The 12,292-nt window shown below is 35.5% G+C and overlaps 1 protein-coding gene across 1 annotated transcript; it reads right to left on the bottom strand.

Moving 5' to 3' along the window:
* Window positions 1-290: 290 nt before the first annotated feature.
* On the bottom strand, window positions 291-5,576 carry LOC117103809 (97 kDa heat shock protein-like). Its single transcript, XM_033244432.1, has 7 exons — window positions 5,454-5,576; window positions 5,072-5,324; window positions 4,260-4,317; window positions 3,442-3,582; window positions 2,957-3,079; window positions 1,393-1,492; window positions 291-566 (listed from the first exon to the last, which is right to left on the bottom strand). The coding sequence occupies exons 2-7, from the start codon at window positions 5,176-5,178 to the stop codon at window positions 370-372; spliced, it is 726 nt and encodes a 241-aa protein (XP_033100323.1). The 5' UTR covers window positions 5,179-5,324; window positions 5,454-5,576; the 3' UTR covers window positions 291-369.
* Window positions 5,577-12,292: the final 6,716 nt, after the last annotated feature.

Here is a 12,292-nt window from a genome sequence, read left to right as displayed (position 1 = left end):
GTAATTATTTAGTGCTCTAAAAGTGCTCTAATGGCATCAGAGAGCATCTAGACCCTAGAGCTTCCAGGACCCCCGGCCGAAGTGGGTGTACTCGGTGTCCATTTGCAAGTTACCTGCTGTAAAATCTTTTTTACCTGCTGTAATTTTTACTAACAACAACCCTGCATTCATATACAGGAAAAGTGTTTTATCAAGGGAATATTATTGTAATCTTTAGTTTTTAAAGGGGAGGGGTACTAATGGGGGTGTGAAGTTTAAGTGTGGGAGGGGTGACCTTGTTGTTTAGGTGAGTGAGTGCTAACTCGCAAAGTATGTGATTTAAGGTGATATTTAACCACTTGAATATGATTTTTTTTGCTTTGAAAATTTTCAAGCGGGAAGGAAAGTCGGTGGAAATATTCCTTGGGGGTGGGGGAATGCATAATTGCCTACCTTTAATTTGCCTTTGTTGAAGGCACAGACCGAAGCCTGCAGAGATGAATTCCCCATGTCTACAAACACAACATTCCTTGGCTTTTCCTCTGGAGCTGGTAAATCCTGTTTGTAGATCCCATAGGCAAGGGATACTGTGGAGAAAAAAAAAAAGCGATTATATGAAAAATATAAACAATTAAACAACAATTAAACAATATAAATCAACTTGGAGATTAGAATTATTTTTATTGTGTTTGGGAAAAAAACAGAAGATAATCATAATCTGGAATATGCATTTGTCCCATATAATATATACACATCATTTTGTGGTATCTTAGCAACAATATCCATGGTTAGCTGAAAAGTCATTAAATTTTAACACTCTCCCAGTTCAGCTTGATAATTTTTAACAATGAATTCATTCATTGAAATAATTCATCTGGATCCACTAAATATATTCAATGTTGTTCTCTTTTTGTTTGTTTTTTCAGTGAAACGTCCTGTAAGTAAACGTATTAGCAATATTTTTGGATCAACAAAAAAGAAAACAACATTGAATAAACCTATTATTCTGATATTTTACTTTGTGTTGTAGAGTGTTAAACAGTTAATGTAGGATGGACCAATCAAAAAGAAGCTACCTCATATGTTGATACTGAATGGGCCAATCAGATAACAGCTAACTTATCTGTAGTCGAGTCATTCATTACTCTCATTCAACTGATTCTATTATACATACCATAACCTGAAGTGAATATATTGAATGGACCAATTGGATAGAAGCCAACCCAAGTTGTTGGTGAATAGACCAATCGGATAGCAGCTACTTTATCCGCAGTCGAGTCATTCATTCAACCGGTATTGCTATTATATAATATAACCTAGCGGGAGTTTGCAGCATGTTGATATTGAATGGGCCAATCAGATAGCACCTAACTCATGTTGGTGATTGGACCAATCAGATTGAGGCTACCTTACCTGCTGTCGAGTCATTCATTACTTTCATGCAATTCAGGCCAGCAATACTACTTGCCGTCAATACTGCACGTCGCTCAGCGTCAGTAAAATACTGAGGTACCTACAAAAAATAAACAAATAGTTTATAAGCCATGCACCTGTCTCTAAAGTTGTGGGATATAATGGTTACTTACATTTTTTAGTGGGTACCTGATATTCAGGGTCAATAAGAAATTGAATTCTATTTGAATTAAAAATAATAATAATAATAATAATAATAATAATAATAATAATAATAATAATAATGATAATGACAATAATAATAATAATAATAATAATAATAATGATAATAATAATAATGACAATGATAATAATAATGACAATGATAATAATAATAACAATAATAATAATAATAAAATGTTACACTTGTACAGAGCATAAAGCTTGAAAAAGCTTCTATTTGCATCACATCATAAAATAATTAAAATATTTAAACATACAAATACACAAATAAAAAAGACAAAAATAAAAAATATGAAAAAATGTCACAACAGATTGAATATGCAGAATCCCTGAGGGGTCACAGTCTGTCCAACCTAGAAAAACAGCAACAATGGGAGGATTATGACCTGTGATATGGTTTTGAAATCATGTCACATTTACCAATTATTAATCAACAGAAAACAAACTCAAACACCCCCAAAAAAAGAATGAGAGATGATCATACTTAAAAGTTATTAGTCTTATCGCCTGGTCAACCTAAAATCAACATTCAGATTAGCTTTGTCACTAAGTTACTGAGAATTGCTAAGATTACAAAAAGCATTCATCTTGTTAAAAACCACCTCAAAACACAAAAGAAATACCAAAGATATCAGGCAATCATAATTGAAAACTTTAGGTCATATCCTACGTTTTGACCTAAAATCAACACTAAGCGTTCAGATGTGTCATTGATTACAAAGAATTGCTTAGATAACAAAGAGCAGTAACCTCAATCAAATTTGTCAGATTATTGTCATTGCAAAAATGAAAAAGAAAGGCAAGGGATACGGGGCGAAAAAAGCGATTATATGAAAAATTAAAAAAATTAAATAGTCAAAAATAAAACTTAGAATGCTAATGGTAACTGAACAAAATGTGGAAAAACAGGGAAGGGGGAAGATGGGATGCCTATCAGTTACCGAAATTGTAACACTTGCAGTTGATCAGTATTATTGTGTCGTCTATTCAATAATATTATAGCATTGCTGTACCGGCTGCTCCTTGGGGATCGGATACTAACCGCAAGCTCGGTGGTCTAGCATCAAGGCACCAGGCTAGTTATTTTCAAGGTTGTGGGTTCGATTCCTACCAGTAAATCACAAGAATTTTTTCGCAAGTATTTTGGAATATACTGAAAATTCAGCATGATAGCACATCATGCAATAAATCGCCACAAATTTTTAGCTGCAATTAAAATATTCAGTGATTAAAAAGTTTCATAAATTTGTTGATGTTGTTTTTTATACAATAACTCAAACTAAGAAAGTTTGAAATAAAGTATATAACATTAATTTAATAAGGTAATATACACTGCACTTACTGAAATAACACAGTCAACGACTTTGGTTCCCAGGGCAGCCTCAGTTGAGTGTTTTAGTTTTGTTAGAAGAATTGCAAATACTTGTTCAGGTCTCATCTCTATAGGTTGGCCCATGTATTGCATCTGTATGAGAAAAAAAAACATGAGAGGGTTAAGCACTGAATTTCCAACTACCTGACTTCAATGGGATTGAAAATCTTGGTAGTTCAGATGTTTGCCTGTCAATCCCATTGTCCTGGGTTCAAACCACTGATCTCCTAATAATAGCTAGATTGTTTATCAGTCAATCACTGTACAGAAAAAAGTGAAGCAACCGGGGGAGGGGGGAGGGGGGGCAAAGTGATGTACCAGTTCAGACAAGTTTCTTCTGGCATTTGTTTAAATTATTGTTAAAAATAAAGATTATTGCAATACTTTTTAATAATAAATTTAAATTTAACGCGACAGGATATGACGTCTTTATAATAAAAGTAGTACGTTTTTACCTTTATACCAACACTTTCGTCTGTCATTTCTACTAATTCGTACGGCAACCATTTTTTCTCCAGTTGCACAAACGGATCTGAAAATTTCTGAGCCAGTAACTTCTTGAAGTTTGTTGCAGTATTCTTGGCGTTTGATATAACCTGTAGGAGGTGAAACACAAGTGATCAAGTTGTCTGTTTAAACATTTTGACCTCTCCAGTGGCAGCAGGAGTCCAGAGTGCCACAGGACACCTGTTCGGAGATACTGGACCCCCTGCTAGAGAAGAAGCAGATCACACTCCTTTGAAAAAGCATTTTTACCGTCTGAAAGTGCCTATTAAAATTTGCTGGTAACTAATATCAGTTTTCAATGCACTATTAAAACATTAGTGTACAATGGAGACATTAGTTCATAAAAAAAATTGCTGCAGGGAAATTTACATTATGTCACAAATTGCAAATAGTGACTTAGTTAGACAGAAAAAAGTTGTTTGACGAAAAACTGGGGAACGGTGAATGAGATACAGGTTTTTTAATATTTAAAAACTGGGGGAATAAGGTGTAAAAATGGGCAGTTACGCCCCTTTTTCCCCCAGTTTTTAAATATTAAAAAATCTGTATCTCATTCACCGTTCACCAGTTTTTCGTCAAACAACTTTTTTCTGTCTTAGAAAAATCAGTTCTACAACATATCAAAAAATTTTTTTCCTCCGGAGCCTGACTTTAATCAATCGGTTCAGACTACCACCGGCAATCAGCAGGCAGCGTCGCGTCTCATAGCTCTCACCAGAAGCGGAATTAGATTCGTTGTGCAACAGTCGTACAATGCATTACTTACTTGGGTTTTAGCCGCTGTCCCTATAATTCGTTGCTTGTCTCCAAATGATACTATTGATCTGTAATTAAAAAAACACTTTGAACTTCTAATTGGGAATTAATTTCAATAAGCAATGTACAGTATTTCAAGGCCCCATAAAAAAAAATTATTAGTTTATCACCCGCTCCCTCATCACTTTTGGGGAAAATCTTATATTTTTTTCTTTTTTTCTAATCAACTATATTTTTATTTAAAACGGTCCTTTTTCCATCTTTTTTTCACTTGAAAAGCTCAGGATTTCTTGCTAATATGTTTACTGGTACAACAAAAACATCTTTTTTAAATATAAATTTAATTCCACTCTTATGACTTTTTCTATGTGTCCCTAACCATTGATTTACTTGTGATCATTGGTAAAATGGGGGCAGGGTTAGCAAAAAAAAATAAAAAGCTCCCTCCTTCATCAGTTTTTATTTTTTGATAGGGTGATAAACTAATATAATAATTTTTTATGGGGCCTAATAGCTAACAATTACCAATTAGTATGATGGAACAATGGAAAAAATGTGCCATTAATTCTTGGTTTCACTTCCAGGCCTAAATCAGAAAAATTTTCAGTGAGCATGGATTTAAGTAATTAAGAAGAGAAGGAAGTATTATATTTATTGAATTGACTGATTGATGTGATAGGAAATCTCATGATCCTAGGCCTTGTAGATAAAGAGTAGCTGGGCTACCTAACCTAGGCTAGTTGAAGAGGCCTGGAGAGCTTCAAAAAATATTTTTCTTGACTCTTCTCTGTAGTCTACTAGCCTAGTAGGAATAGTACTTACGGTGTTAATCTGTCGCTGTATTCGTTTGCTATTGTCTCAATACCACCACCTCGTGCAACAGCAATGTAGCACGACTGATTGCCAACATCAAAACCAACTACAGACATTTTATATTACTTTGTACGCTGCCTCAGCTTTCAAAAAAATTAATCTATTTCTAGCCACGAGTCTTCTTCACACCTAAATAAAACCGTCACGCACAGCAGAAGGAGAGATCAATGGATGAGTATCGGCTCTTCGATCTTCATACGGCCTAGGAATCAATACAAAAAGTATATCAAGAAAATGACCTATTTAACTTATTTACATACAACTTATTCACGTCTGCAGGACAGACAAATCGGCAGTAAGAATTATTTAATACCGATTTTTTAAGGCTTACCGAATTTTCTAGAAGTTAATATTTATACCGGCGAATAAACAATGTTCCGGCGGCTGACCGTATCATTCCACTTGACTTCACGGCGTGGTTTTTTTCTAGATATTTCTATTCGTGACGTCATCATAATGCGCCCCCTATGCTATTTTCATATTTTTAATAATTATTAAAATAAATATACTTGGCCTTATCACACGTCCCATTCGCAATTACAAAACTGAATTTCATTGATGTTTACTTTTCGAAATAACATGTACAATTACTAAGTAATCACAGTATGATTAAAATCTGGACGCTCAGTGACAGCCTAGTACACTCTACCTGGGTCTTGAAAATATGTAGGCCCTATTTCACCTTGTGTTAAAAATTCTGAACATTAACCTTTTTCAAACTGGGGTCCCATGTTTAATTGGGGAAGCTTCTGTTTGGAGGAGAGAGAGAGAGAGAGAGAGAGGGTATGGACACATATGATGATGACCGTAGGCCCCTAGTGAACCTGTAGGGGGTTTTTAATGTTCGGCAAACTTCCACATTCAAAAAATCTCCGAGTCTTACAGTAGGCCTACTATTTTAACAAACCACACTTTACAAAATATAATTATATAGCGACCTAAACCTCTTCCATCACGCACGTTTGCCTTTTTATGGTAACTATATTCACGTTATTTTGAACTCCAAGATGTATCATAAAGGTTTATTCAAACTCAATCCTCGATACCCAGCACACGGCCCCACACCGCACCCGAACCCCTTAATCACATGCTACACAGGCCTACTTTACTTTATGAAATGGGCTGCACTAATAGGCCTATCCAAAAATGTAGATGAAATATACAAACGATAATTGTCAGCCGGCCTTATCCCGTTTCAAGAATCAATTTAGCCTTCACTAGCGGCATACCAAGAATTGTCAACAAGGCCCGTAGGGAGGGGAGGTGCAGGTAGCGGACGCACCTCCCAAATTCCAAAAGGTCCACTATTTAAAATAACCTATGATTTCACAAAATCGTTCCTAATTATCACAAAATGCTATAGCATGGGAAGCATTGCATTATATATTTGCCAGTAGTATCTAACCGTTGATTTTTAATGTGGTATGAAATTTGTTAGAAATTGATCGTCTCCTGTTATTGCAGATTGATCTATATAAATATGAAGAATGTTATCTATAGGCCTGCAGATGTACAGGACATACCGGTAATAACGTTACTTTTTCAGGTCCCAAAAACACCAAAATTAATGAAGATTTAAATGAAATATATGAATTATGTGTTTGAGAAATCTAATAAGACCCTCAAAATGCTACTTTGTCGCTTTTCTCACAAACCCCCTCCAGGAAGCCCCTGGAATACCAAATTTCAAAAAGTCCACTTTTTAAAACCTATTATTTCACTAAAATCGTTCCTAATTATCGCGAAATGCTATAGTATGCATTACATTTTTTGCCGGCTCTTCTACCCGTTGATTTTTAAAATGTGCTACGAAACCTGTTGGAAATTATTAGCTCCAGTGATAGGCATCAGATGTAAAGGACATGAAAAATTACAATTTCACAGTGATAGATTCAAGGGGGAAGAGCCCACCCCCCTAAAATTATAAAAGTGGGAAAAAAAAATCATAATTAAAGTTTGTCTGAGAGTGCCATTTCCGGACCACTTTGAGGTGCCATAATCATAAATTTTCTTACCTCAGCCCCAACCATGGTGGGGCTGAGGTGATATTGACCATCTGTCTGTGCAAGTTTCTCCCTTCACCCCACTCTCTATTTCTCCTGCTTTACTGTAGGTCAATAGCATACTCAAATGAATGAAAATTTAAATAGGACGATATTACAAATTATGGATTTTAGAAATCCATTAAAAAAGGCCCTCAAAATGCTAATTTGTGCTTCCCGAAGATTCGCCCCACCCTCGCGGGGATCCTTAGGCATTCGCCCATCATAAGGTCCACTTCGGTTGCAAAACGCACCGACCCATCAAAACTCCTGCCTACGGGCCTGCCAGGCATTGAACTTCGGTACAGTCATTGAACTGGCAGCCAAGTTGGGTGAATCATCAAGCAAAAAGGGGGGGGGGGGAAGTTGAAACATTAGAAGAAGTTGAAACATTAGAACATGAGATAGTAACAAAGATGGGTCAACACTTCATTTTCATGCATTGCTTAGAGGAAAACATATGTAATTACGACTTTTTTTATGTTATTATAAGAGATTGAACAAAACAATGCTGTTGTGCTATTTTCAGTGGCGTTACGGAGTTTGTGGGGCCCGCCCTGGAGCTGACTGTTATTGCGGATCAATCGGACGCGAGGACCCGCGGTCGGAGTCCAGGGGTACCTCTGGGGGTCCGAGGGAGCTTTTGCGCTCAGGGTTTATGTTATTTATGAACTGTTAACTGAGATAACAGAGAACCTAGAATGTTCATGACTGATGAAATATTTCAGACAATTATGACAAAACCAACATAGATTACGTAGGCCAACGTTCGGAACTGGTAAAGGCCTACAGTAGGCCTACTCTATGTAGGTGTAAATAAATACGAAAAATATTTTTGTGAGAAACAATACATTGCAAAGCAAATTCATCACAAAATCAGAAATGTCAAATATCAGAACCCAGCTTTTATTGTTTAAAATTGTCGGGCCCCACTGAATGAAACTATGGTATTATAGTTTATATTATATATATTTTTTCAAATTATAATGTCGGGGCCACTCGTGCCTTGGGCCCTGGCGCTCCGCCCCCATCAGCGCTCGAGCGTGACGTCACTGCTTATTCTATGTTTATCATAGACAAATCTGTTACCGTATTTATTTGAATAAACATCCCCTTTAGAGCCTCATTTGGAATAAAAGCCTTAATCAACTCCCCACCCACCCAAATGACTTAACAAAGCAACATTATTGTCAACAGATTCTATTGATTTTCTACTCCAGAAGAATTACATTTTTTCTTGCATTTTGATAGTAATTATGTGTTGTAGTGAAATTTAAGGGCATATAATAATAATAATAATAATAATAATAAACGCCTCTCTCAAATAAATGCCCACTCAAAACCCTTTAACAATAAAAGTCCATGGGTGTTTATTCCAATAAATACGGTATTTCTGCTAAACGATTTTGTTTTTGCTTGGACTTCAAAATACCAATATTGCAGCTGTATTAACATGAACATATATATTGATAGGAAACTTGCACTGGCAATGAACAAATAATATGGTTATTGACTTTTTTTAATGAAAAAAAAATACACATGAAGACAAATGGAATTTGTTTATCAATGTATCAAATTAGTTACAAATATCAGTATTAGAGTCAAGAAAACCAGCCAATTTCATCCAAACAACAATAAAAATAAAATTTTCACCAATAGAGGGCAGCAGACAATGACGTGTTAAATGGCGAATATCTCCGTTTCTGTGGATTTATTCATATTAGTGTAATTGGAAAAATATTCAGTGCATGATTTCCTTTCTAATGATACCACATAATAATATGTTTGACCAGATGCGTCCGCCATCTTTCTTCCCAAGATGGCGACCTTCTCGAAAAAAATTGGCACCAAAGTTTTTCTTGTTCAGTATAAAATTCTGAGTTGGAAAAACGTTATTGCGAACTGGAGCCTATTTTAATACCTACGACCCTGTACTATTTACACTTCTTTCACGCTTCTTTCATGTGTGCTAAAATTAATGAACCAATGAAAATTATAATACTTATTATAATTGTGCATGTAGAGCGCATACCTTAGAGGCTTGAGGTGTCGTGACAAAATGAGTCTTTGTGGTAGGCCTACGCCAGGTCAATTTGAGATCAAGAATATCTGACATTTTGTGTCCAAAAAATGGAATTTAAATATTTCTTCTAAGTTTAATATGTATATTTCAAAGTAGCAAATGTTTTGAGTTGAGTTACCTAACGCTAAAGGTGTTTTTAAGGCACATTTCGTAAATTTTCTTACACATTTTCTTACACATGTTTTTAGACACCTTGAACTGATACTCCAGTTTTACTCAACATAAGAGCATGATTCAAAGACCAAAATAGAGCTTTTATAGTCAACTATCTAATAATATCAATAACTCACTTTCATGTTTTGTACCACAAGACTCAATTTTGTCACGACAGCTCACCTACGCTTTTCAAGAAACATAAAGGTGAAAAACGGAGCATCATAACGGGAACTGCCAGATAAGACAATTAGGCCTATTATCAGGTTGTTACTGAGTCTATTAAGCTTTCGCATGGTTAATCTATTGTAGGTTTGCATTGATTGTAGTCATTCCCAGGGGTGGCGCCAGCGGGGGGGGGGTGGGTAGGTTGCACAAAAACCACAATTCGTCGGAGAGAAAAAAAAAATTATATGTATTTTGCACATATTAGTAAATTATAAAATCGATTAAATAAGCCTTTGAAACCCCAAAATTTCCGGGGCTTCACCCCCCACCCCCTGCTGCGCCACTTTCGAAACATTTTAAGCGCCGCTCGACCACGACCACTTTTGTTCTCGTGAGGGACATCTTCCCCCTCGTTGGGGACATCTCCCCCCAACCCCGTCGGGGACCTCGGCACCCCCGTTGGGCAAATCCTGGCGCCACCCCTAGCCATTCCGACCCTCTATATTAATTAGGCTACTTAGTAAAGTGTCAAGTTGATAATTTGATAATGAAGTAATAAATGCCAGGTATAAGTAATAAGTGCCAGAAATAAGTCAAAAGAAAAGAACGGGAAAAGAAAAAATAATCAAAATGTTGAGAAAGAGGAGAGGAATGTTTTAACCGACGGAGTAGTTTGAACATCCAGGGAAAGTTTATTCCAGAGATCAGGGGGGAAAGTATTTAAAAGACGTGAAGCCAGTTTTTTTGGAATGATTCAAGGGCGAATTGTCGCAGCTAACACATGGAATGGAGGGAATTGTGTTTGGAACATAGCCCTTGCTACAGAGTGATGCAGATAATAAAATTAGTGGGGGCCAAACCATGGAAAACTTTATATGAAATGAGAATAAGTCTTAAAAATAACTCTTGAATTGACAGGGAGACAATAATAATTAATACACTTTTTGCCCAGTGGCGGATTCAGAGTGTGTTGCCGGTGGTGTTGCGAATGGTAATCGAGGACGTAGATATTGACGAAAGACACGAGTGGTTTGATATAGCTGAGCCCCAGCTGTCTTAAGCCTACAAAATATTATCTACCTTTGGTATTATATCATTTACGTTTATTATATTATTACGTTTATTATTATATTGCGTACGTTTATATCATTATATTATTTACGTCTATTAGTATATTATGTACGTGTAGTATTATATCATATATGTTTATCATTATGTTTAGTATTATACTATAAATGTTTATCATTATTATTATGCGCCTTCAGTATTATATTACGTGCGTTTATTACTATATTACGTACCGTACATTTATTGTTATATATTACATACGTTTATTATACCATCAATTTGCGTCCGTTTTTAGTTCGGAAGACCTGCCAATTTGTTTGCTTAGGAAGTATGAGAAGATATCCCTACGCTTCACTAAAGCTGAATTGGATTATCATTTTTTACACAATTGTAAAACGTTCGGCGTTTTCCCAAAATTAATTATTATAAACATTTAGTAATGTACGTTATTATTAATACTACCTACGTTTATTATTACATCGTATACGTTTGTTACTACATTATACAGTATGTTTAGTATTATATGATTTACATTTGTTATTATATTGTGTACGTTTAATGTTATATTATATACGTTTATTATGCTATTTCAGTATAATTTACGTGCGTTTATTAGTATATTACATACGTTTATTATGATTATATTACTTGAGTTTATTATATTATTTACATCAGATGGTTGGGGATAAAACTGGATTAACATTTATTGGTCTACCCCCGCCGGAACAAAACATCGGTGGATAGATTACAGTAGTGTATTTATTCAAATAAACACTCCATGACGTTTATTGTTGAGAAGGGTTTTGAGGGGCATTTATTTATTTTGGTGTAAAATGGATACGTATAGGCTCAAATACCCTTATTTCACAGTAATTGCTTTATTGCGTAATCATTTTAAAACTTATTAATCCCATCCAGGTTGGAAAATGGAACTCTGTGATGGTACAACTTTATAGAGTGTATTAAGAATGAGGTTTTTGCCATAAGATTTGTTTACAGTAATTTGGGGGGATAGGTATTCGAGGAAAAAAATAAATACCTTGGGCGTTTATTCGAGAAAGGCATTTATTCCAAAAGACGTCTGTTAAAAAAGCAGAAACTTCCCCCAGAAGCAGAAAAAGAAAACAAAAATAAATACATGCGGTACTCAACGTAGGTTCTGAGAACTGCTTTTATTCAGAGCGTCTTGATTTTTTTTTAGTTACTTCCTCAATCTGCTTCAATCATGCTTGAATCGTCATCCAGGCCGGGAAAATATAATAGCTCGATCGATTGCACGACGCGGTAGGCGGCCCGCAAATGGAAAGCTACCAAAAATGTTATTATTTTCCTGATGACAATGAGCAATTCAATCGAAAGGTCGAGACATTGAATCTTCTCAAAACTCTGTAAATTGTGTACCACAAGCATTTATTTTACTGATAATTAGCAATGGAAACCTTCAAAAACATATTACATGCTATTGTTTCTTTGTAGTTTAACTTGTATCACCAATGACTAATATGCGTACCATAGTCTTCGATATCACAATGTAAGCATGATTGTCAACTACGGTATATGCTTTCCGCTATTGGGTAACCGGATACCAATTTATGGCCTTTATCTGATAAAGCTCCCTTAATATGCATGAATTCTTTCAAAGAAACTATTCTTATG

Source organism: Anneissia japonica, unplaced genomic scaffold (assembly GCF_011630105.1).
Source record: "Anneissia japonica isolate Jap-2015-1 unplaced genomic scaffold, ASM1163010v1 scaffold2854_len15326_cov156, whole genome shotgun sequence".
Lineage (NCBI taxonomy): Eukaryota > Metazoa > Echinodermata > Crinoidea > Comatulida > Comatulidae > Anneissia > Anneissia japonica.
This window is presented reverse-complemented; position numbering and strand designations above follow the sequence as displayed.